Source organism: Heliangelus exortis, chromosome 1 (genome assembly GCF_036169615.1).
Source record: "Heliangelus exortis chromosome 1, bHelExo1.hap1, whole genome shotgun sequence".
NCBI lineage: Eukaryota > Metazoa > Chordata > Aves > Apodiformes > Trochilidae > Heliangelus > Heliangelus exortis.
Window position 1 is genome coordinate 83,026,764 of NC_092422.1, and position 24,359 is coordinate 83,051,122.

Genomic DNA, 24,359 nt, shown 5'->3' on the forward strand with positions numbered 1-24,359 from the left:
AAATAATTTATACAAGTGTTGACAGGAGTTAAGACTATGAAGTTACCTTTATGGAAGGAAAGTTTTGTTTAATTTAGAGCAAGCACAGAGCTCATAGATGCTGAAAACTATACTGTAATGCACCTCAAAAAATATTGCAAGTGGATTTTCATCTCTAGACTCAGATTATTATCCACATGTAAAGTTCATTCTTCCCTAGCAGTAAAATTTGATGAACCAGCTTATAGTGAACAATTATTACATACAGCATTTCATAACTACTGGGTCTCTCTTAAAATAAATAGTTAAACTTCCTAGGCTAAGAAAAAAATCACAATCTTAAATAAATGGAATTGTAAAAATTCTCAGAATATATTAACTTGGAGATTAATTTTAATATCTCTACTTAAAGGCAATTTTTTCAGAAAAAAAATTTATCTCTGTGGTATGCAAATACTAGATGCTATTTATTCTTTGCTTTCGAATAAGAATCACTTAAAAACAAAAAAAAAAAACAGATTTTATATAAAATATCATCCCTTACAATGCTTCATCTTTGAATCAGAATGCCACATCAGGGTTACAAAAACAGAGACTACAGCAGAAATACTGTAAAAATAACAAATTGCTCAAAAAACTGCATGAAAAATTGATAATAAGTATGGTACATGGAAATATGTAACATATTGAGAACACACAGAGTACAATATATTTATTCACCGGGGTGAACAGTACATCAAGTAAGTCCTATTTTCCAAGCTGAATGACAGAGAAACTCATTGCATTGATTTGATGTGATACTGAATGTCTCTTTCTGTAAATTTATTCTTACCCCAATGAACAAAGGACCTGCAGGTATGTGAAGGGAAAGGGAAATAAAGATGTTAGGGAAGACACATATATTGTGTCTTGTTCTTCTATAACAAAAAGAAATAGCATCTCATGCAACAATAAAAACAAAAGGAATATAGCTAAGATCAAGAAGGCATAAGAACCATGGCTATACTCTCAGTCTGGCTCAATAAATTTCCTTTCAATACACAGAGAAACAAGGCAGGTAAGTTTAATGCTGACATAAAATAAGTCTACATAGTTTGCTGCACCTGGGTCAGGGCAGTCCCCAGAATCAGCACAGAGTACTGAGAGTAGCCCTGCAGAGGAGGACCCGGGGATACTGATGGATGAAAAATCAGCTATGAGCCAGTAAGGTGCACTTGCAGCCCAGAAAACCATTCATATCCTGGGCCATGTCAAAAGAAGCATGGCCAGCAGGTCAAGTGAGGTGATTCTGCCCCTCAACTCTGCTCTGGTGAGACCTCACCTGGTGTATTGCATCCAGCTCTAGAGGGCCTGACCACAAGAAAGAAATAAACATACACGAGTGTGTCCAGAGTAGGGCCATGAAGACTTTTTATCAAGAGAGAGACTTTTTATGAAGGCCTATAGTGACAGAACAAGGATTAACAGCTTTACACTGAAAGAGGACAGATTTAGATTAGAAGAAATTCTTTATGATGAGGGTGGTGAGACACTAACAGGTTATCCAGAGTACTTGTGGATGCTCCATTATTTGAAGCATTCAAGGTCAGGCTGGATGGAGTTTCAAGCAACCTAAGTCAGTGTTTCTGCCCATCAGGCTTATGCATGTGCTGTGCCTGTAGACACAATGGCAAAGGATCAGCAGCCTACTTGTGAGACTAAACATCCCACTGTGGATCAGGGATCTCAGTCTGATAACTCAGCTATTAGAAGTGACAGTTTTACACAGGGCCTGGTGACTGAACAACTTCACAAACTGCTTCTTACTTGTCTTGTATTGTTTGCCAACACAACTTGTCCTTTCCAGTGCAAGGTTATTTTACTGTGCATTAAAAAACCTACAAGTTCTGCAAGAGTTAGTTACCAGTGAGGGTTGCTTTACTTACATACATGTGCACCAGTAAGAAACAGCTTAGTAGCTATCACCTCTGAGTTGGAAGTTACCTCTTCCTACGTAGAACCATAAGGAGACTGTGTTTGCCAAGTTATCAGGTATGGCAAAAAAAAAATTCTAAAAGCAAAATCATGTATTCAGTAAACATAGATAGTACACATAAATTGTGTAACTAATGTTGTGTTAGTGTCATGTGCAGCAGCGTTATCTTTACTGTTCAGTTCAGGGTCCAAACAAGCCAATTACTTTCTTTTCCACCCACTAAATTCTTAGAAAATGCACATTACAAGACTTTCTGTATTTGGAGCAGAATTCACTAGATAACCCTTTTAGTCACTTTCAGTTCCAGATTTTAAATAATACGGAGATGAACAGAAAACTAAAAAGTGCCAGGCACCATGGGAAGTCTTTAGTCCACACAGCAGCAACCTCATCAATGAACTTCAGAAACAGAAGTAAGCAAATGTTTATTTAAAGAAAGGATACAAGGAACTGCACACTGCTGCACTGAAAATACTGAAACATTTGAATGCAAAGCTAAGGTATCTGCCAGTTTCTATGCTCTGTGGGATAGTTTGTGATCTCAGAACAAAGGCTAGGATAGAAAGTAAGACAGGAGATGCTCAAAAGAGGTAGTATGGCTTACATAAACATAGATCAATTTCTAATATGTCAAATATTAATAAGAATTGCGACTGGTAGTAATGCTGTGTCTCATAATCTACATTACAGAAAAACTGAGCCTTTTAGATCTTACTTTTTTCTTTATCCTATCAGTAACTAAACACAAGTACTCTGCTTAATAGAAGAATAAAATTCAGAAAATTAAAATATTCTGACTTCCTGGTATAATCTCTGGTTAAAAAAAAAAAAACAAAAGCAAATAAATTAAACACTAAGAAGTTATATACAATATACTGCAAAGCTTGACTTGAAATTCATTAATTAATGGTTGCTGTTTTGGTTTACAATGAGTTTTTCTTGACGTAAAAATATTTATCCATATACATAGTTTATTTTGCAAAGCAATCTGTGCAATCATGATCCATGAGCATTGTAATACATACTCCAAACTGCTTAGCTGTGGTCTTACAATAGGACTATCAAGGAATTAGTATATCTTTATCACTTCCTCGTTCTACAGAAGGAAATCTATGAAGGAATAGTTAGCTATTAAATGTAACCTTGGATTTTTACTGTAATTCAATTTTGTTTTTTTTTAATGGCTATCAGTCAAAATACTAACATGCTTGAAAACTGCTTATGGGTAGTTTTATATTAGAATTCCTGGACCATGTGGTGTGCATCTCTCCAGCTGGTTCTCCTTCTCCCACAGGGAACAGACCATGCTGCACCAATGTAGGCCAAGGATAATAACTGAAGTGTCAAGGACTTGGAAAAGAATGGAAAAGAGTAAATTTGAAAAAATGCAGGCACATGAATCACAGTATATTTAAACAAAAACTGACGGCAACTTGATGAAAGAAAAAACTTCGTTCTTCTCACCAAACACCATTCAGATCCCCATGGACAAAGAGATCTTTTCTGCAACTACTAATGACACCCTACCCCAGACATGGGCTACTGTTGGATTTTTTAGCTTTGAATCATAGAATCATAGAATTGGCTGGGTTGGAAGGGACCTCAGAGATCATCAAGTCCAACCCTTGATCCACTACCGCTGCAGTTACCAGACCATGGCACTGAGTGCCACATCCAGTCTCTTTTTAAATATCTCCAGGGATGGAGAATCCACTACTTCCCTGGGCAGCCCATTCCAATGCTTGATCACCCTCTCAGTAAAGAAATTCTTTCTAATGTCCAACCTAAACTTCCCCCGGCACAACTTGAGACCGTGCCCTCTTGTCTTGCTGAGGGTTGCCTGGGAAAAGAGACCAACCCCCCCCTGGCTACACCCTCCTTTCAGGGAGTTGTAGAGAGTGATGAGGTCTCCTCTGAGCCTCCTCTTCTCCAGGCTGAACAGCCCCAGCTCCCTCAGCCTCTCCTCATAGGATCTGTGCTCGAGTCCCTTCACCAGCCTGGTTGCCCTCCTTTGGACCTGCTCCAGGACCTCAATCTCCTTCCTGAACTGAGGGGCCCAGAACTGGACACAGGACTCAAGGTGTGGCCTCACCAGTGCTGAGTACAGGGGCACAATCACTTCCTTGGACCTGCTGGCCACGCTGTTCCTGATCCAGGCCAGGATGCCATTGGCCTTCTTGGCCACCTGGGCAAGAAGAGAGCACCATGTCCTGGCAAGGATACAGACTGCCTGAGCCCTAGCTTCAGATATCTTTCCAATCACAGTATGATGATCCCATCCTCAATAATTAAGGAGCTGGTCTCCTCTTAGGTATGAATTACAATCTTTTTGCGTCCTGTGGTATTATCAGAGGAGAAATGTGGAAGGTGAGAGGGCTGCCAGCTGTAAAGTGGTGTTTCGCATACCTCTGGGGGCATATTATGAGGACAAAGAAGGACTTACGAAACTGAGGAGACCATTGGGACTGGCAGAGATGATAAAGTTGTGAGGATCAAAGTAAATAAATAATATCAATAATGTAGACAAAACTACTCTGAGTATAAGCACTGATTTTATGGTGGTTTTATGCTCATGAACCACTTAGAGCAATGGGCCTCCATGTTGTAGAAGACATTTTCTGGATTCATCAGAAGAATTTTAAAAATTGAAGCTACAATCTTCTTACTGATCAGTTATTAATTGCAGATATACATTTTTAAACACAGTTTAAGAAGGGTATTATATTTCATTCAGGAAAAAAGAGTACCTAAGTGGCTCCTATTATCACAGATAATAGAAACATCTAAGATTATAGAAAATTAATATTGGAGATTTCTAAAGACTTAAGATGCGCTCAAATAAATTTAAGTGAGACTGAAGCCTGGAAGCTTGAATAAAATTATACTTTTTAGACAGATATTTTCCCAAGGCATACATCAGACTAAAATATGCAGGATAATGAAAAATTCTTTTCTACTTCAATAGCTTCTGATACCTCTAAGAACAACACATTAGTAAAATCTGTAGACGTTGATGGATTTACCAGAGTGGGTCTAGTATTTTTTCTTTCTTTGTAAGAAGCCTTGGAAAGTAGTTTAATAAAATCACAGTTTTGTCCTAGGAGAATTTTTAATAAGAGTTATGCAGTTTTCCAGTGTGCTTCCAGCTTGCTTAAATTGAAGATGAAGCCCTTTACTCTGGTGTAAGCTTTTGGCATTTGGAGTCTAAATGTTATCTATATCCCCCATCAGAACTGATAGCCTGGGAGACATGAACATTTGTTCTTTATTACATCAAATTTTGAATTACATTAAGAAAATTCCAAATGTCCTTTTGGCAAAAAAATATTGAGAGGTAAAGTGCAACCAAAGCACTCCAATGTTTTTTTAGTAGGCTAAGAGTTTAGAAAACTTATCAGAGTAACTGGTATTTGTGAGCAGTTTTTTCCTAGCATGCATTGCATGTAATAGGTATGGCTATTTCCCCTTGGGTACAGATCTTACTAAACATATCTGGAGGTCACAGAATCATAGAGGGGGTTGGGTTTTAAGGGATGTCTAAAGGTCATCTAGTCCAATCACCCTGCAGTAAGCAGGGACAGCCTCAAGGAAAATCCTTGTGCTGATGTTGGCTGCACATTTCAAAACCATCATTAAGCACTGAAGGTTAACCCATTGTAACAAACCTGATGAGTAAACCTTTTGTAGCAAACCTTACTTGGCTGTAAGTGAGCAAAGCACACAGGACACTCTCAATCAACACAGTCCCACAGAATAGGGGCAGAGTAGGACTGAATGCATTCATCTGAAATATCCATGTAATAGAGTTCTGGTGGCTATAGTATTTTTTCTTGATGGTATTCCTGGGCCAAAGTATTTTTCACATGTATTGTGAGAGGACTGCTGATTTTGGTCTATTTTCAAAACTAGATCCTGCCCTTGTGAGAAAAAATCTGGTTGGTTGCACTTTGCTCTTTCCTGTAAGCTGACTTAATTCTTTTGGGTTTGGTTTTGTTTCCTTTCTTGTTTTTTTAGCTAATACTATTCCTGCTGGTGATTTTAAATACTGTTCTATGAATCAATAACTATAAAATATGGTTGAAGTGACAGAAAAGTAGAGAAATGGAGCTCTGTAAATATACTGCCTGATACATAACACAAAATCTACCATCAAAAGGACAGAAAACCAGTTATTAAACCAGTTATTAAACTATCAATTATTAAAATAACAGTGAAAATCCAAATATCTGTCAAGTTCCAAACATTATTTTAGGTACTTGTGGGCTATTTTTCTATTCTGGGCCATTTTTAGAGAGTGTCAGGAATTAAACCTTTTTGATTCTCTCTTTCTCAATTAACCTTGAGTTTTAGTGACTCTAAATTACATCTCACCTCTTTAATGCCTGCAAAGATTTCTTCCTTTTTATCTAAGCTTACTGGTATTTATATTACTGTCTATGTTAAAGAAAATGAAGGCAGGAATACTTTCTTACAGACTAAAAGTCTTAAGCATAGATTTAACTTTGTATCTCTCCTTGACTTCCATTCCAATCGCTCTGTTTTTTAAACCTTTGCTATTTTATTATTTTTACCATGCTTACTTTGACTGCTCCTTCTTCTTCCAGATTTCCTTTGTTAGAAAATCTGTCCATGGTTAGCTAAGCAATAATGTCCAGACACAAAATTATTAACTTATATCCCTATATCTGCACCAATTACCCTTTACTCTGTTCTTGCATCTCCAGGAGCAAAGTGAACCGGTAATATTTAACACTTCAGCACAATTAGAATTCCTTTTATTTATTTTATAAATAAAAAGTTGACCTTACTCTTGCACCTTCAAATATGTCTACATTTTTTTTTTATTCCAAGAATCAGAGCTAATCCTGTAGCAGTCTTTAGCTTTTCAAGCATCTGAATACCCACTATCGCCCCTACCCCATAGTTCACCTTTCAGCCCAAGTTTCTTTAACACTTTTTCCAAAAGGGACTTACACACATTTTTCTCTTTTACACCTTATTCATCTTTTCTCTACTGCTTGAGTAAGTTATCTGTAAAGTGTTTTTAAAATGTTTCATAATTCTGTTATTTCTATGTCCTATCTTATAGCTCTTTAAAACACAGCTATACACAAAGATGTAATACTAATAGAATTGTATAATTCAATTTATTATAAATAGCAATTGTCATTTAAAACTTACCTGAACGTTTGCTCTTGCTTTACTTGCCTGGCTTGATATACTTGCTCTGGCTGCATTAAATAAGTTGTGGATTCCAGCAAAATTACCCTGGAGTATGGCAAGCACATATATTTACTGCATTTTTAACTTGTGGAATGAAGAAAATATTTTTTTATTTTAACTTCTAAAGGAATGTTTCATAAAAAGGTTTATTTTCAGTTGGGGATATTTTAAGAGTACTGGAAAAAAATTGAATGGATTTTTAAAAATATATGTAATCAATAATTTATTAATTTTTCTTTACATAATAATTTAAAGCTTTTTGCACAATTTAAGCCATGCAATTTTTAAAGATCATGTAAGCATGCAAAACCCCCAGACACTTATTCAAGGGTTATTGGGAAAAACAATAATGTACTGCGTCATTAATACCATAGATTTATTGGGATGGTCTGCATTTATATCATCACATGCACACAAATTTTAAATTGTCTTTTCAAAAAGAAAAATTTTAAAATTGAAGAATAATGTCCATTTGAATTTTAAGACAAGTTATATATTTATTTTAATTGGAAATAATTTCCTATCATTTAACTTACACGACAATCTGTGGGTACTATATTAAATGATTGCATAACTGATTCATTTACATTTGAAGAAAAAAGCTCAGCTACTTTTATTTTGCTTTTCAAAGTAATGAATCTATTAAGATAGAGTAAATTATGATTTTTCCTGTTGAACCACACTTCATTTTTTCTTAAAAGATGCTTATCTTTCCTTTTAGGTAGATTGCATTGTGCACACATTATTTTCATTTTAAGTACTGGATAATCCATTGTCCTACAGCAAGTAATTAGTCAGGAATTAGTTTTTGACACAGCTAAATGAACACTTCCCTTACAATACACGTAATTCATTCATTTTAAACCAGACTTCTGCATTCTTTCCGCACTGATAAACCAATAAAAACAGGGGAAGATTACAGAATATATAATAAAAATACAAAAGCCAATATCAACTTGTTTTGAATCAGCTGTGGATTGCAATTTAAAAGTTATAACCATTGACATCAGCATTAGTTGAATCTCTGCCCAAGCATTTACTCTGTCATTTAAAAAAATATCTCAATAATTATGGTTATTTACTATGGCATATTTTAATATAGAAATGCTTTGCTATTCTTGGAAGCAAATGGCTGCCGTATTTCAACAAAGAAATGTAATGGATAATTTTTAAAGTATTCAACTAATTTTTCTTACTGAAGTACAAACATTCTATAATCTCCAAAACAGACATGTATACATAAGTACTTAAATCCAGGAACTGTAGAAAACTGAAAAAAATATTTCTTATGACAGAATGGGTAAAATATAGAAAACAGCCAAATGCTAGGCAAGGGCTAGCTTAGGGCGCATAATATAACACTTTTGTAGCTATCTGACATTTGGTATTTGTTTGAGACAAGATCAAAGAGGCACTCACATTTTTAATTTGTTCTTTTCTTAAATTATATTCCATTATATAGCCAATTTTAACATTTTTCAGCCTGGTTTTCTGTTAAAAAATTACCTCTTTGTTATCACAAGTGTATGTCCTAGTGTTATTTGCAGCTAAGTAATGCACCCTCTGATGGAATACTAGATGTTTCAAAACACTGGAAATGGATAAAAAGAATCTTTTATTTTAGATTACTGGTTCCAATGTTTCCCCAATTTATGATTATTTAAAGTAGCTATCAAGTAGCTTTTCAAAACTAAATTACTTGATCGCTTTTAATATATTCTTTCCAAGAGAGTTATCCACATCCTATCACTGATTACAGGTAGCCTCAATGACCACCTCAAGAAGTTTAAAAAAAGACAAGAGCTCAATAAACACATATGATTCCCATGCACATTGTTGGAGCAGTGAAAACAATCCCATTAGAGCTGTCTATACCAAAGCTTTTCTGTGGATGACAGAGAAATTTAGTTTGCAGTCTGTGAAACATGTATTAAACAGATCAGTAAAAGAAGCTAAAAATTTTATGGAAAAATTCTGGTAAATAAACAAATTCAGAATAAAGACAAAATATGGAGTCAGACCATATAAAAAGATTTTAAAGAGGCACAGCATTCTATCTCTTTTGTATTAATGAAAGCAACATTTATGTCTGTAAAGTTGTTACATCTATGGTGAATAAAAATGAAAAATTGGATGAACTGACAGTGATGCAAGCCTTGAGGCAAATGCATGGGTTTTTCTCTTGCATGCTTAATAATTTAAACAGCAGGAAAAAACAGATTGGGAAAAAAAATAACTATTAATTAACACAGTTTGTTTCTCTTTGGAGTTCTACTGGACCTCAGCCAAACACAAAAACACAAGTAAGGGTCATGAACTTCATTTGACTACAGTGCTAGCATTATTGCTTAGACTGAGATGGATTTCAATTAAGGCTTATTTATCTTCTTTACTCATTATGATGGCTTGTAATAATTTTTTTTACTGTAAATCCCTATAATTTAACCTCAAGCTTCTAGATTTTTAAGGTGAAAAAAGTTACAGAAAAGAGTTGACAAAACAGTATAACCATTAAAGATTTGTCTACCTGAATATGCCATCACTTCTGAAGGGATTTGTAACATTTATGACAAATTTCTTCAGCTCATAACATGGGGATTTACATTTTAATATATCCTAAAAGAGAATGAAAATTTTTATCAATATGAAAAAGTTGCAGAACCACATTCATGTATAACAGATGAACAAGCAGGAACATATTACACATCAGAACAGAACCATGTGTTTAACCACTGTTGACTACAAAATTAACATAATTTAAATGCTACATTTTGTTACTAGCAAAGAACAGTGAAAGCCTACTTCTTTTAAAAAATTCATTAAACTTCACTCCATTTTATACCTTCTTCCAGGGCACAGAGACAAGAATTAAGCTATCTTTTTTTCCTTCTTATTTTTGCATGGCCTCTGTTTTTCAGTCTTGCCCCAACATTTCTTTCTAACAACAGTGTTTATTGGTATGGTGTAGAGTCATGTAAAAAATAATTCCATAAACACAATCTAAGTACAGTAGAAGATCTATCCAGATGTGGTCAATGAATGTTTGATAACAAATGATGAAACACATGCCTATCTCTGCTATGGCTGTTTCAGGGGTAAATCTTAGAACTATACAACTTCTAAAGTTAAAAAGCACAAATATCAACCTGGCAGCAACTAACAAAAGTTTTAAAATTTATTCCCAGTCTAAGCATGATTTATATCCTTAGGAATCTTAGATATTTCTCTAGGCTTGTTGCTGTGTGAAACCATAGAACCAAGAACCATAGGGTCATCAGGGTTGGATAGGACATTCAAGATCATCAAGTCAAACCACCAGTGCTATACCACTGTAACCTCTAAATCATCTCCCAAAGCACCACGGTTTTTTTGCATGTAGGCTAAGAGTGTATGTACGTAGGCAAATAGTGGAAACCAGAAAAGGCTAATAATGCTCACACTAACTCAAATTTTTATTCTTACCTCAGTTAACTTTTGTTTGATACACCATACAGCTGAACAATACTTTTGCAGCAGTAGCAATCACACACACATAAACTTACAGCAGGCTCAATATGCTTGACTTCAGATCTCAGAGAGAATGACATCGAGGCACCATTTATTCCACCTACACTCTTTGAGGTCAATAGCAACACTGCTTCAGCAGGGCGCAGAAAACGACTGGTGAATTCCACGTTTATGATTTTTTGTCCCCTGGGAAAAAATAAAAAATTAAAAACAATTAATATAACAATAATAATAATAACAATACTAGTAGTAGTAATAATAAAAGTTTAGACAGACAAAAAATTGCAGCTAAGAAATTATTCAGCAATGTCATTTCAGGAACATGTTTTAGAGTCTTTGTAATGGAAGGGAGCTAGAAAAGGAAGTAATTTGTTTCTTTTGAAATACTTTGCTTTAGTTCACTATTCTGCCTAGGAATACTTTAAAATATGCTAGTAAAATAACTATATTGATATACAAAGAATAATATTGAGCCTTAGCGCTTTTTATGACCTCAGCATGAAGTTTAATTATTCTTGCCACACACACCAGCAAAGAAAATTCTCTTTCCTTATAGTATTACCCAAACCTAATAACTTATTTACTTTATGCTCTCCAGTTTTAATAGCTTTTTGTGAGCTAAACATTCTGACATCCTAGTATCCTTGTCATCATTGACCTTAGGCAGATCTAGAAGTACTTAACCAAATCCTCAGTGAAGACTCAGAAACAAAAAGAGTAACAAACCCACTAGAATGATTAGTAAAGTTAATTACTTAAGAAGTGGAAAAAAACAAAGGTCTCTCATATAGGAAACAGCTATAGTCTCAGATGGGAAAGGAAACTAGAAGAGAGCAGACCACATGGAAAGATAGCTTAGACTAGGTAAAGGTACCCTGGGAACTACCAACCTTATAACCTCACCTCTGTGCCTGGGAAGATCATGGAACAGATTCTCCTAGACTAGGTGACAGGGCACGAGGAGAAGACAACCAGCATGGCTACACTAAGGACAAATCCTACCTGAAGAACCTTGTGGCTTTCTATGGTAGAGTGACTACATCAGTGGACATCAGGAGAACCTATGGATGTGATCTATCTGGACTTCTGCAAGGCCTTTGATATGGTGTGTGTATCCTACTCGCCAAGTTGAAGAAATAAGAATTTGATGGGTGGACTGTTCAGTGGACAAGGAACTGGCTGGATCATCACATACAGAGAGTAGTGGTCAATGGCTCAAAGTCCAGTTGGAGATCGGTGACCACTGGCGTCCCCCAGGGGTCTATACTGGGACCTGTACTGCTGAATATTTTTTTCAGTGATATAGACAGTGGGCTAGCACACACCATCAGCATGTTTGTAAATGACACCAAGCTGCGTAGTGCTGTAGATATGCCAGAGGGATGGGATGTCACCCAGAAGGACCTGGACAAACTGGAGAGGTGGGCCCAAGTGAACCTCATGAGCTTTAAGAAGAACTAGTGCAGGGTCTTGCACCTGGGCTGGAACAATCCTCACTATAAATACGCGCTGAGCTCGATGAGGTGATAGAAAGTAGCCTACAGAAAAGGATTTGTGAGTGCTAGTGGACAAGAAGCTGGATGTCAGCAGTGTGCACGTGCAGCCCAGAAGGCCAATTGCATTCTCAGCTGCATCAAAAGAAGCGTTGCCAGGAGATTGAGAGGCAATTCTACCACATTACTTTGCTCTGGTGAGACCTCACCTGGAGTACTGCATCCAGCTCTAGAGCCCTCAACATAGGAAAGACATTGACTTGATGGAGGGCCATGAAAATGATCCAGGAGCTGAAGCACCTCTCCCAAGAAGACAGGCTGAGGGAGCTGTGGTTGTTCAGCCTGGAGAAGAGAAAGTTCCAAGGAGACCTAATAGAAACCTTCCAGACAGACCTGGAAGGGGACCTACAAAAAGGCTGGAAAGGAACAGCTTCCAAAGGCCTGTAGTGACAGAACATGGGGCAATGGTTTTAAATTAGAGAAGAGTAGATTTAGATTAGATGCTGGGAAAAAATTCTTTACCATGAGTGCAGTGGAGCAATGGAACAGGTTGCCCAGGGAGATAGTTGAGTCTCCATCCTGAGATATTCAAGGTGAGGCTCATTGAGGCTCTGAGCAACCTGATCTAGCTGAGGGTGTCCCTGCTTACTGCAGGGGGGTTGGACTAGATGACCCAAACCAAACCATTCTATGATTCTGATTCTACGGAGGAGACCACATGTAACAAGGAGTCAGACTAAGCACAGGTAACTTGATTTGCTTTAGTCCTGCATTTAAGAATAGCAAGAGTCAATAAAACTAGTTTAGTGTCTGAAGTTCATACTCTGAAGCTCTCAAAAATCAGTCTCTGATTTTGAGATTGCTTTATGATAGCATGAAGGTCAGAAAAATTATAGTGTGTAGGATTGTTATAAAAGCATAATCTAAGCATGTTCTTTTCTATATATATGTACAGAGTAGAGAAAGCTTTTTTTAAACAGAAAAAGACTTTTTCTGTTTTCTGAGTTGCAATAGGGTATTTCAAAATACATACCAAAAAGTCAGCTTTCACTGTAATATCATTCTATGTAGTTAAAGAAATTTTAAAATTTAACCAACACACTGTATGGAAAAGATGCTTAAAAGAAAACAAGCACCAGTAAAATTAAAAAATTTCTTAATTTACTCAAGCTGATATTGCTTAAGTAATACTTCAAAGGAATTTTTAAAATATAGATCATATTTACAAAGTAAGATATGTTGTCTTTCTGGAAGAAATAGCAGATAATAAAGTCAAAAAGAAGTGTCTCCCAAAGCCAAATCAGCCTTCCACTTTAAACATGTAACAGGAAACGTTCAGGCAAACAGAAAAGAATTCAAATGGACAGAGGGAAATTATTGGTTTTCTGCCAACTGTGAATGCTAAAGCAATAGTAATCAACTAAAATCTGCATGTTCACATAATATGCTTTTTATGTATAGTATGTATACTGAGTGTGTATGTATGTATCATATATATTGTAAGTACTTTGTAAGTAGGTGGTGAAGTAGAGGACTTGTATTATCAGTCAGCTTTCCATGTCTTCAGTGGAATTATGTTAGCTTCCATTTGGCCCACAACTTTCATAATAGCAGGTATTTTTTCAAATTAACTTAAGTCACACATCTCTTTGTATAAGCTGATCACAGTGATGCCAGAAGTTCCATACTCATTTTGATGCAAGTAGTGGCACAATTTGTAAATGAATGACAACTAACTGTCAAGGAAATTTGTTGGGAGGTCATCTATGTCATTCTTATGATGGACCAGAGGAAAAAAACCCAAACATATATATATATTTAGCATTCATATTTAAAACTACCCTGATATCTAATGTGTTATCTAATATAAATAAGTTTTACACATGAGATCTAACTGGTTTACAGATGTCAACATCTGTAAAACCCAGTCTTTCCTTATAAACCTATGAGAGGTCATTAAGCAAGTTCAACAAGAACATGATCAAGGATGATTTGATTCTTCTATTTCCAACAAAGTGCTTTCTACAGTTACAAGGAACAAGTTACAGACATGAGTGAGAGAAGGGAGGAAAGACAGAAAGAAGGAAAGAGAGATAATGTAGGAACTAACAATCTTAATATACAGGCAGGTCATTAATGGAGCCCTCAAGGGTCTGTGACACCTGGAAAGTAGGGAAATTTATTGATGTACTAAGTTGTTAGGGTTTTAAAATCGTAAGAGCAAAGATTGCCAGTGCAAAGATTGCAGGACCTTATGAGACAACAAAATTACAGTTCTGTAAAGAGAATCACTCAGGGAAAGCAGTTTTATTTACATAAAATTATGGCCTCCAACCCATTATAACTCATCATTGATTTGTGAGATGTTATAATTCATTTGGGATCTGTGAGAGTTTCATGAAATGTGTAGGGAAACTTCCCATAAAGCAAATGAAGTGTTAGGAATAATTAGAAAAGTAACAGAAAACAACACAGAGATCACCCTTAGGCCACCAAAGGGCTCAAAACATAATTATTGTTTACACCTCTTTTCCTCAAAAATGATATAGCAGAACTGAAAAAAGCTCAAACTACAGCAAGAATGACTATAGGCAATATAAGTAACACAGCATAACCTCTGGGATTAACACCTAGCAGAAAGGAGTATAATATTACCCAGAGTTCTTCTTAACACCAAAAGTTGCAGGATCTCATTTCTGAGAACTGATGATGAAATCTGGGTTGTTCTGAAAATCTGGCTCGTACCACTTTGATGTTCCTGCTGCAGAGCTCCCAGGCATTACCACTTTTGGCAGTGAGAAGTTACTAAACTCCACAAAATCTGAGTCTCCTAAACTGCCCTGCTATTCAAAACATCCTGGAAAAAGCATCCTGAGACTACAGGCTCTCAGAGAAGTGTACTGCCTGAGACATTACCTCCCAAACCCACTTTAAGGTCAAAGTTTTAAAGATTCTTTTCTTGTCACAAATAAAAATGACAGGGAAATAGATTGTATGAACATTCTTCCTGATCTTTGCCCTCTGGCTAATGCAACAGCAGAGAAACCTGATTTGAATTGTGAACTGTTGCCTTCTGTGGCAAAGCCAGCATCAGGAAAATTCAAAATAGCTTAGATTTACATTTATTCTATTAATCTGTGTTATGATCAATGTAAAGTGAAGGAAAACTCAGCTTATGGAGTCGCTCTACGGCCTTGTTCATGCTCGCATAACTCTAACCAGCTCTATCCTCACCCACTAGCTCTGATACACTGTAGGAGTGAAAGATTCTTAATTACTTCATCACCTCAGCATCTACCATTTTTCAAAAAAGACAAGAAATGAAATTTTCTCTCTTCTATCTGTTATACTTTGTTGAAGGAAAAAAAAAATGTATGCAGGGGTTAAATTTGCAGATTTTAAGATCAACAGAAATTACTAGGTAACACAATCTGAAGTAGTTCTATATACATTGCAGGCCATTATGTGCAGCCCAATCATCCGTCGATTTCTTCTGACAAGTATTGCTTAACAGAAGCATTTTTCTGAGACAGAATCTCATATTACCTGAGGCAGAAGGCTGCATTTGAAACTTTCCAAGATCACTTCCTGTACCATTTTCCATGTTCTCTGATTTTAAAAATGCCTACAGTTAAAGAATTTGGCATGTGGATAAATATTCTTCCTGTCAATAGCTAATCACCTTGCTACTTCTGGGTTGAATTTGTACAACTCCAGCTTCAAGCTGCTGTTCTTAGAAAAAGTTCTGTTTGCAGTTGGACAGGCCCCTTTCCCACAAGGTGATTTTAAATATTGAATAAGTCGTCTTCATAATTTCTATTGTTACAGGATCCAGACCAAGTAACTTATGGGCATGTCTAAACCACATAAGAGAGCCAGAGATGTTTATATTACTGTGGTGAACTGCAAGACTATATGGAACAGTGCACTGCCCTGGGAAGGGAGAACCTCAGGTCAGAAATCATAAAATCAGAGAATGGTTTGGGTTGGAAGGGATAGTAAAGATCTTCTAGTTCCAGCAGCTGCTGCCATGGGCAGGGACACCTCCCATTAGACCAGGTTGCTCAAAGCTCAATTCAACCTGGCCTTGAACGCTCCCAGGGAGGGGGCAGCTACAACTTCCCTGGGCAACCTCTTCCAGTGTCTCACCACCCTCACACTAAAGGATTTGCTACATGACCTTACAGACCATCTTTTCTGTAGGCCTCCTTCAGGTAGTGGAAGACTGATACAAGGCCTCCTTGGAGCCTCTTCTCCAGGCTGCACAACCTCTCTCAGCTTGTCCTGGTAAGAGGGGTGCTCCAATGCTCTGATGATCTTCACTGCCATCTTCTGGAGTCACTCCAGCAGCTCCATCTCTTTCCTGTGCTGGGGATGCCACATTGGGACACAGTAATCTGTGGGTCTCACCTCTCTCAACCTGCTGGTCATGCTTCTTTTGATGCAGCCCACGATACAGCTGGCATGTAATTACATTATATGCAAGATCCGATAATTAGCTATACTGAATATGTTCTGATGCATCCCAAAAGATGGAGCAAAACAACAGTATAGTCTTCAGAAGCTTTCCTTGATGTTCAGCTTCTTAGGATTGAAGCCAGTTTCATTTCAGCCCTTTGATATTAAACAAATATTAATTCTTGGCAGGTACTGGGTATAGGTGGGAAGGTTTTGGTAGCAGAGGCCTTTGGGCCTCAGGTGCAGCCTCTGTGAGCAGAGACCAGGCACTGCTATGCACAGTACACAGAGAGTTGAGCAGGCTCCACAATGGACCCACTGCAGCACACAGCTGAGCCCACCAGCCAAGCTGGTGGCACCTCTGTGAAAATGTATTTTAGAAGGGCAAAAACATAAGGAAGACAGAGAAGAAAGGACAAAAGCAGTGAGGAACAGCAGAAGGAACATCAAGGACAGAGAAGGAAATAGTGCTTCAGCTGCGGGAACACATTGCACTGCAGCATGGTGAAAGCACCACGCTGGAGCAGACAACTACGCTGCAGCCCAGACAGAACACCATGCTGGAGCAGTTGGATATTTCATTAAGGAATTGGGGCCAGTGAATGGCCCTGAAGACTGTAACCCAAGGAAGGACTCGGGGAACAGGGGAAACACGTGAAGAGGAAGGACCTGCAGAGAGGACTGTCATGAAGTGAGTACAGCCATCCACTCCCCATCAGACCTGCTCCATTGAGGGTGACAGTGAGAGAAGGCAGAGGACTCAAGAATGAAGGAATGAAGTCAAGTCTGTGAGTGAGGAATTCTCTGAGTGGGAAAGAGGTTAAGTGATCTTTTAATTTTTACCTTTGTTTCTCACTGCAGAATTCTATTCTATTTGGCAATAAATTAAATCAAAGTCGAGTCTGGTTTGCCTGCAACAGTAATTGGTAAGCAGACTCCCCATCTTTATCTCAGCCCATAAACTTTTCTATCACATTTTCTCCCTCTGCCAGTTGAGTAGTGGCAGTGAGAGAGGAGCTGGATATCTGTCTGACAGATGGCCAAGCATCACACACTCACTACATCATTATTACTTGGCATCTCTACCTAATGCTGCATCACTGCTTCCTAATATACTTAAGTAACACCTCTTCATTATTCTTTGCTTTTCTGCTCAAATTTTCCCCTTATCTGTTTCACTTATCAGTTTCTTACAGTTCATCTCTCCAGGAAATTAAACACAATTCTTTAAGACTGGGCCTTCATCTGCAGAACCCTCTATGCCAAGCGTGCTCACCCAGCAGGCTCAACAGGATTAGGCAGCCACAAATCCTTGTCAGTCATCTTAACGATAAACAGTCATCTTAATCCAATTTTAGTTAATGCTAAATACAGGAATGTATATATGGCAGATAATTAGATACAAGTCTCTATGTATGGCATGTCTTACTTAAAGTCTTCCAGCTCTCCAGTCAGAAGACTGACAGGTTTCAGTTTCTTTCTCCTTCCTTTGAAGGCTGTGGTTCATCTTTTCCATTGTAATTGCTTGAACTATCATGAGTCAATATTCTCTGAACTGACACCATTTCCCTTGACTTTTACCCTGAAACTCCAGCAAAGCAAGCTACAACTTGCCTGCATCCCTGCATCAGGCCTTCACAAGGCAACAGCTGCTAATTTTAACTGCATCTTATTTATTAGTTCATCTAAAGTATCTGTTGTTTCAGGAGGAAAAAAAAAGAAAAGGCTGGCTAGCACCAAGCAAGCTTGAAGTAAATGCTAAACTAGTGGTGAAAGCATATCCATATTTATCTATAATATTCATAAATTCAAAAGGAACAGTTTCAATCCAGGGGAAAAAGGATGAGACATCTGACCTGAAGTTGCATGATTCCTTACAGGTACTCAGAAAGTTTTTCTAAGTATAACCCTTGTTTTTAAACTAGAACTCCTGTTCAACCCATCTCACCAATGTGTAGAGTTTTCAGTCATTTCCCTGAGGATACTAAGCAAGCCAGTAACCATGAAGAACCTATTTTTCATCTAGCAACCAAGCTTACAAGTAAGGTTATATTATGATAAACTCTGCAGAGGTCACCAGTGGCTGACTGGCACTTCCACAAGCTTTTACTCCTATCCATTTTTTTCAAATGTCTGTTGCTGTATCTATTGCCAAGCAGCTCAACTACAAGGTTGTAGACATTTACTTGTGTCTTGTTTTGTTTGGTTGGTTTTTTTAAAGGTGAAGTGAAAAACAGCCATGGAATTGACCTTTCAAAGAAACACATGATATTTTCAAGGATGACATTTTTATGTTAATTCTTATTTGAAGCAGTTGCATAGAAAATGCTGTCAAATCAGCCTCACTGTAAACACAGCATTATTTGTTTTTCCTTTTGCACATATTTAAAATAGGTATGTAATTTAATACTGAAATACTGATCATCCCTAAAGAGCACTGCCTTTATGTACACATATTTCACAATATATATTTCAAATTTTTCTTCTTCACAGGTTATTTTCATACAAATGCCAACCTTTGTTCTCTGTTTTACAATCTCATATACATTTTATCTGCATAGAAATATTTTAAATAGATCTGGAGTCTAAGCTGAAAAGTTTTAATTGACAACCAGGGTCACTGTTAAAACTACTTTGCCTCCAATAGTTAAACAGGGATTAGTGAAATTCCTGTATTTAGTCCCAAAGCTATATAGTACAGAAAGAGTTAAACATGGCAAATAAAAAGATTGCAACATACTATGAGTATTTCTGATAACAAAAAGTTAAAGACCTAATGTTTTCACAAGAATAAATCCCTCCAAGATCCTTAGAAGACTTTAAGAAATGTAAAATAGAGAAATAGCTACCTTGCAGCTGCAATAATTTGTCTTGGCGGTGAAGGAGGATGGGGGCAAAAAGAAGCAGTCTTACACTACTATCAAGCCTGTGCCAGAGTATCTCAAACTCCCATCCATGCTTTTAATTAAGAATAAGAAAGAAAAACTGAAATCTTAGAAGAAAGATTTTTTCCCTGCTCATTCTCCCACAAGGCATTGATGTTAAAAATGTGAATCAAAATTAGAGGAGATATTTCAAATTTAGTTGGATAAAAAAACCAAAAGAACAGTTCCAAACTGAAAATTAAGGCTTTCAGTACATTGGGACAGAAATATTAATTGGCTAGAGATAACTCCTCTAATAATCTGAAGGCTTGTATTCTGCTCTTAAAGCTCTATTGAGCTAAACTTCAAGTGTTCTATTGATAAATAACTCTGGATTTGTTTTAGGTAAAAGAGTAAAATTCTCATCTTTATACTGAATAATTCTGCCCTGTTTGTAGTTGAACATGTTCCTAGTGTTCCAACATTATTAAATTAGTAGGTATTTATTTCCATACTGCTAGATTTAGTAATAACACTAAAAAAAAAAAAAAAATCATTACTCACTTAGGGGCAATGGTGACAGTCTTTCCTTTAGGTAATGAGAAATCATCAGCATCTCTTCCGACAAGAATAGCTTTGTACTTCAAGGTTTTACTGCTTGGGTTTTTCAGACGCACCTGCCACAATAATGACAACAAAATCAGGCTATTTTCATTCAATTTTTATACTAGAGGAGTGCTTTCTGGAGCTAAGTTCCAAAGTATCAACTAAGGATATCACAAATTAAGAAAGAACTTCAAATAACTAGGTAGATCATTTTTTCTGCCTAAGGAATATAGACTTTCCACAGATTATCCAAATTCTCTGACTATTCATTTTGCAGTGTACATCGCTTTCCTGGGCACGTTAATCCCTTACTCATCTCTATATTTGACCTCAGATTTATCAGATTTGTAGATTTTTTTTTCTGTGCATAGGGTTAAAACAGCAGCAGAAGTCAGAATCAGAAGCCTGAAGAGAAAAAAATGATACATTTTCCCATCTTCTTTATTTAGTAGCCAAATGACATGAAAACTATTCATTCTTTGTCACAGTATATACATAATGTAAATACATATATACACACAGTGGTTTAGCCTTTTAATGCTACAAATTTAAATTAAATTATATCAGTACCTGTTTTACAACAGTGGCATGGAGAGCACCTGTAAATTCTATAGTCTTCACGGCTAAGTAGTGAGGGAGACATTCATACAGGTAGACACACAGAATAAGCATCATGACTGGGTTTGGATCACAGATATCTGTTGCCTAATATTGAAAACAAAAAAGGAAAAAATAACCAGATACTCAGTTAAAATATTGCCTCAACTGTTTAGAGATTTAGAAGAACAAAGAAGTTCTTATTATGAGTATTTTCAACTTAACTTTTCATGAGTGGATTAAGCCTATCACTAAAACAGATAAAATTTGTCAGTGCAGAAAAAACTAACTCTTGAAGACTACTGACATGATCTGGTAATAAATCTAGGCACCTTCTTTACCCACTGTTCAGCAGAAACAGATTTTTAATCTTATTCAAATTAAGCATACTAGCAAAAGCAAGTAAAATTCACTTACTGAAAAAACATATGCCTTTATTGTCTTTAAATATTTTATTTTTATTTAATTTTTCCATTTACTATATAAAATCCTACCCCAAATACTCCTAGATACATCATTGCAATTGTTTTGAAGACATTGTCACCATGGAACTAACAGCTACATAGTTATTTTTATTGTGGACGGCAGCCAGCACATGAAGGGAGCCTACAGGAAAGCTCTCTTTTCACCCAAGAGAGCAGTGACAGGACAAGGTGTAATGGTTTTGAACTGAAAGAGAGTATATTTAGGTTAAATACTAGGAAAAAATTCTTCACTAGGAGTGTAGCAACATACTGGAACAGGCTGCCCAGGGAGTTGTTGATGCCCCTCTTCGGAGCTGTTTAAGGCCAGGTTGGATGAAGTCTTGTGCAGCTTGGTCTATTGAGAGGTGTCCCTGCCCATAGAGGGTTGTCAGATCTTGATGATCTTTAAGGTCTTTTCCAAGCCTAATCATTCTATGATTCTATGAAATTGCAATTATCCCTGCGTCATAGTTATTTGATTTACAGAAATTAATTTAAATGGCAGCAGCAAAACAGGTCAAAGCTTTAGTCCTCAGCAATGCTAATAGGTCACGGGAAAGAGAGAGGTAGAAACTCCACCATCAAATACATGAGCATTTGTAAAGACTAATGACAGAGTAGAGAGAATTAATGATTTAAGTGTCTTCCCACAAATACAGATAGGAAAAATTTTACAGATTTTAACAAATAAGAATCTGTACACCCTGAATCAAATTAAATGAAGTATTTTAAAACTCTGTACTTAGTACATTAAAATGTTATAATAAAATTGCCTCAATATACTAAATAAACTATTACAACTGCAGTTAATTTATGTCCTGAATTATATATCTAGTCACACTGAAAAAAAGACTAGGCAGTAGATTTAAACAGCAACTTGTCATCCTATTAGAAGGGGCTTTTTTCATTGCAGACATCTTATTTGGATCCCTTACATAACCCAGTCATTCAGTACAGCAATATTTTGAAAAATGCCCTCCTTTTCCTAATACCTAGTAAGTGACTACCTTTCTACATCTTCTCACCTTAAATGAAAACCTTTGCCTAATATTCAAGAAAAATAAATACATAAATAAAATAATGTGTTGTGGTGTTGATGAGTGTCACTGTCACTGTCTCTAAGCGGCTTGGATGAGTTAACTACAGGTATCCTCATCCCATCACTCAAGAACCAAGGTTCCTTCTTCATGTGGATTAACCCTATCATGAATTTGCAGCTGTAAACCTCCCAAAAAGTATTCAGAGCACATTTTTACTTATTTTAATAGAGACTTGCACGTTACTTAAAAGCACTGTGAATAAATAAAATCCATGTCTTCTACATCTGTAGGGTCATACGAGAGAGCAGTAAAACAGATACAAGACACTTAAATCCCGAGACTTTATGACATGAACCAGCTGTATTGCTTGCTTTTTGAACTTACTAGGAACTTGACAACCTCTAGGGTTACTACTAGTTTATCATTTCATATATAAACACATGAGCAGTAAGGAAAAAGAGTTTTCTTTGTTCACCAATTGCAAAAAAATTTACACCTATTTCTAAGGATATGACCAAGCAAGTCTCAAATGATACACATTCTTTTGTGGCACGAGCATACTTAGGACTACATTAGTTGTGTAAAGTCCTAACAGACAAACTAAAGAAGTGTATCTTAAATGGGATGACTTTTTTGTTTACCTGGAAAAGGAATGAAGAGCAATACATGACTAGTTGCAGGAGTCTCATTGTTCACCATCGCCCATTCTCCAGAAACTACTGCAAGTGATCAAACCTCCCCCTCAGAATGTTAGCCCACATTGTGTGTCAGGAAATCATAGCTGAGTTGGTAGTGGCACATGCATCTCCTCAGATAAGCAATAGTCATACCCATGACTGCTACATAAGTAGAGCTTCCACACGTACAAAAATCTCATGTGTACACTGTAATCACAAACATATCTGCTAATCCAAGATTCCAGTAATCTATTTGTAAATCTAGTATACTATTTCCCTGCTTCTCTGAACATATGTACTTCCCTCAAGCAGAAATTTATAAGAAAGGTCTTGTAATCACCTGGAAAATCAGAAAGCCTGCAACACATTAGATATGAAGTGAAGACTGGTGGTAGAAGAGTGTAAGGTCTTTGAGATCCCTGATGAGAAGAGACAACTATAACTGAAATTTCCCGGATGACTCCAGCTGTGGTAATATAGAGAGAGAATGTAATAGTCAAGTACAAGCCTTAGTTATCTTTTCTGGGAAAGTTAAGAACGCAACACAAATGGTTATGTAGCCCTCTCGAGACAATCAGATAAAAAAAAAAAAAGAATACAGTCCTTCTAATAAAATCTAACATTGATAGAATTATGTTGAATAGGAGCCTAGGTTTTTGACACAACAACTTTTGTGAAATATTTTTAAAACTTTGTTCTTCTTGTAAAAATAATCTCACAGTTACATTGTATTATCATTGTACCTCTTTTGTGACCAAAACTTCTTATTAGTAGCCTATGAGGATAAAGTATTTTCAACTTTATTTGATTTCGATACTTTGTCAGTAAAGCCTGATTTTAATATTTCTTTGTTCACCAATTACAAAAAAATTTACACCTATTTCTAAGGATATGACCAAGCAAGTCTCAAATGATACACATTCTTTTCAATAGTCATTACTATTGAAATTTCCAGGGACCTCCGAGAATAAGAAATATATATTTCTTCCTTCATACTACATTATGCCAGTTTTTGTAGTACTGCACTTTCAGCCTCCATATTATTTTATTTTTATAACCAACTATATTTTCCTAGTCAATAGGATTAGAAGATGTTTATCACCTAAATGGAGCATTAGAGGATAAAAGCTCCTTAAATCTTCTTCTTAATTGATTCATATGAGGCATTTTCATAACGGAACCATTTTTTCCAGCACCTCAGTACTCTCCAGTATATTAACCAAGGGAACGGATATTACTTCTAAAGAGCAGGATGAAGGAAACAGAGCAGTTATTTAGTCAGTCACCTGCTCTCTGATGGTAGAAATATGTCTGCTTCTAGTACTGAACGGGAAAAATGTTGCACATGGAGATTATCAAAACAAATGTAGCAATTTTTTTTAATCTAAGAAAAAATTTGCATGGATTTTGTTTTCCTCTTCGGTATTAGATGATAAAATGAAGATTGAAATCAATATTGTTGAGATATATGAACAA

General features: G+C 36.5%; 1 protein-coding gene across 2 annotated transcripts in view; it reads right to left on the reverse strand.

Moving 5' to 3' along the window:
• Positions 1-24,359, reverse strand: part of CFAP47 (cilia and flagella associated protein 47) — a 295,430-nt gene that overhangs the window by 169,873 nt on the left and 101,198 nt on the right. For both annotated transcript variants that reach the window (XM_071750490.1, XM_071750482.1), the window contains exons 36-40: positions 20,676-20,810; positions 20,064-20,176; positions 10,720-10,870; positions 9,705-9,793; positions 7,136-7,222 (exon numbers count right to left, since the gene is read on the reverse strand). In XM_071750490.1, coding sequence (XP_071606591.1) covers positions 7,136-7,222; positions 9,705-9,793; positions 10,720-10,870; positions 20,064-20,176; positions 20,676-20,810 — 575 coding nt within the window. The remainder of the gene's footprint in view (positions 1-7,135; positions 7,223-9,704; positions 9,794-10,719; positions 10,871-20,063; positions 20,177-20,675; positions 20,811-24,359) is intronic.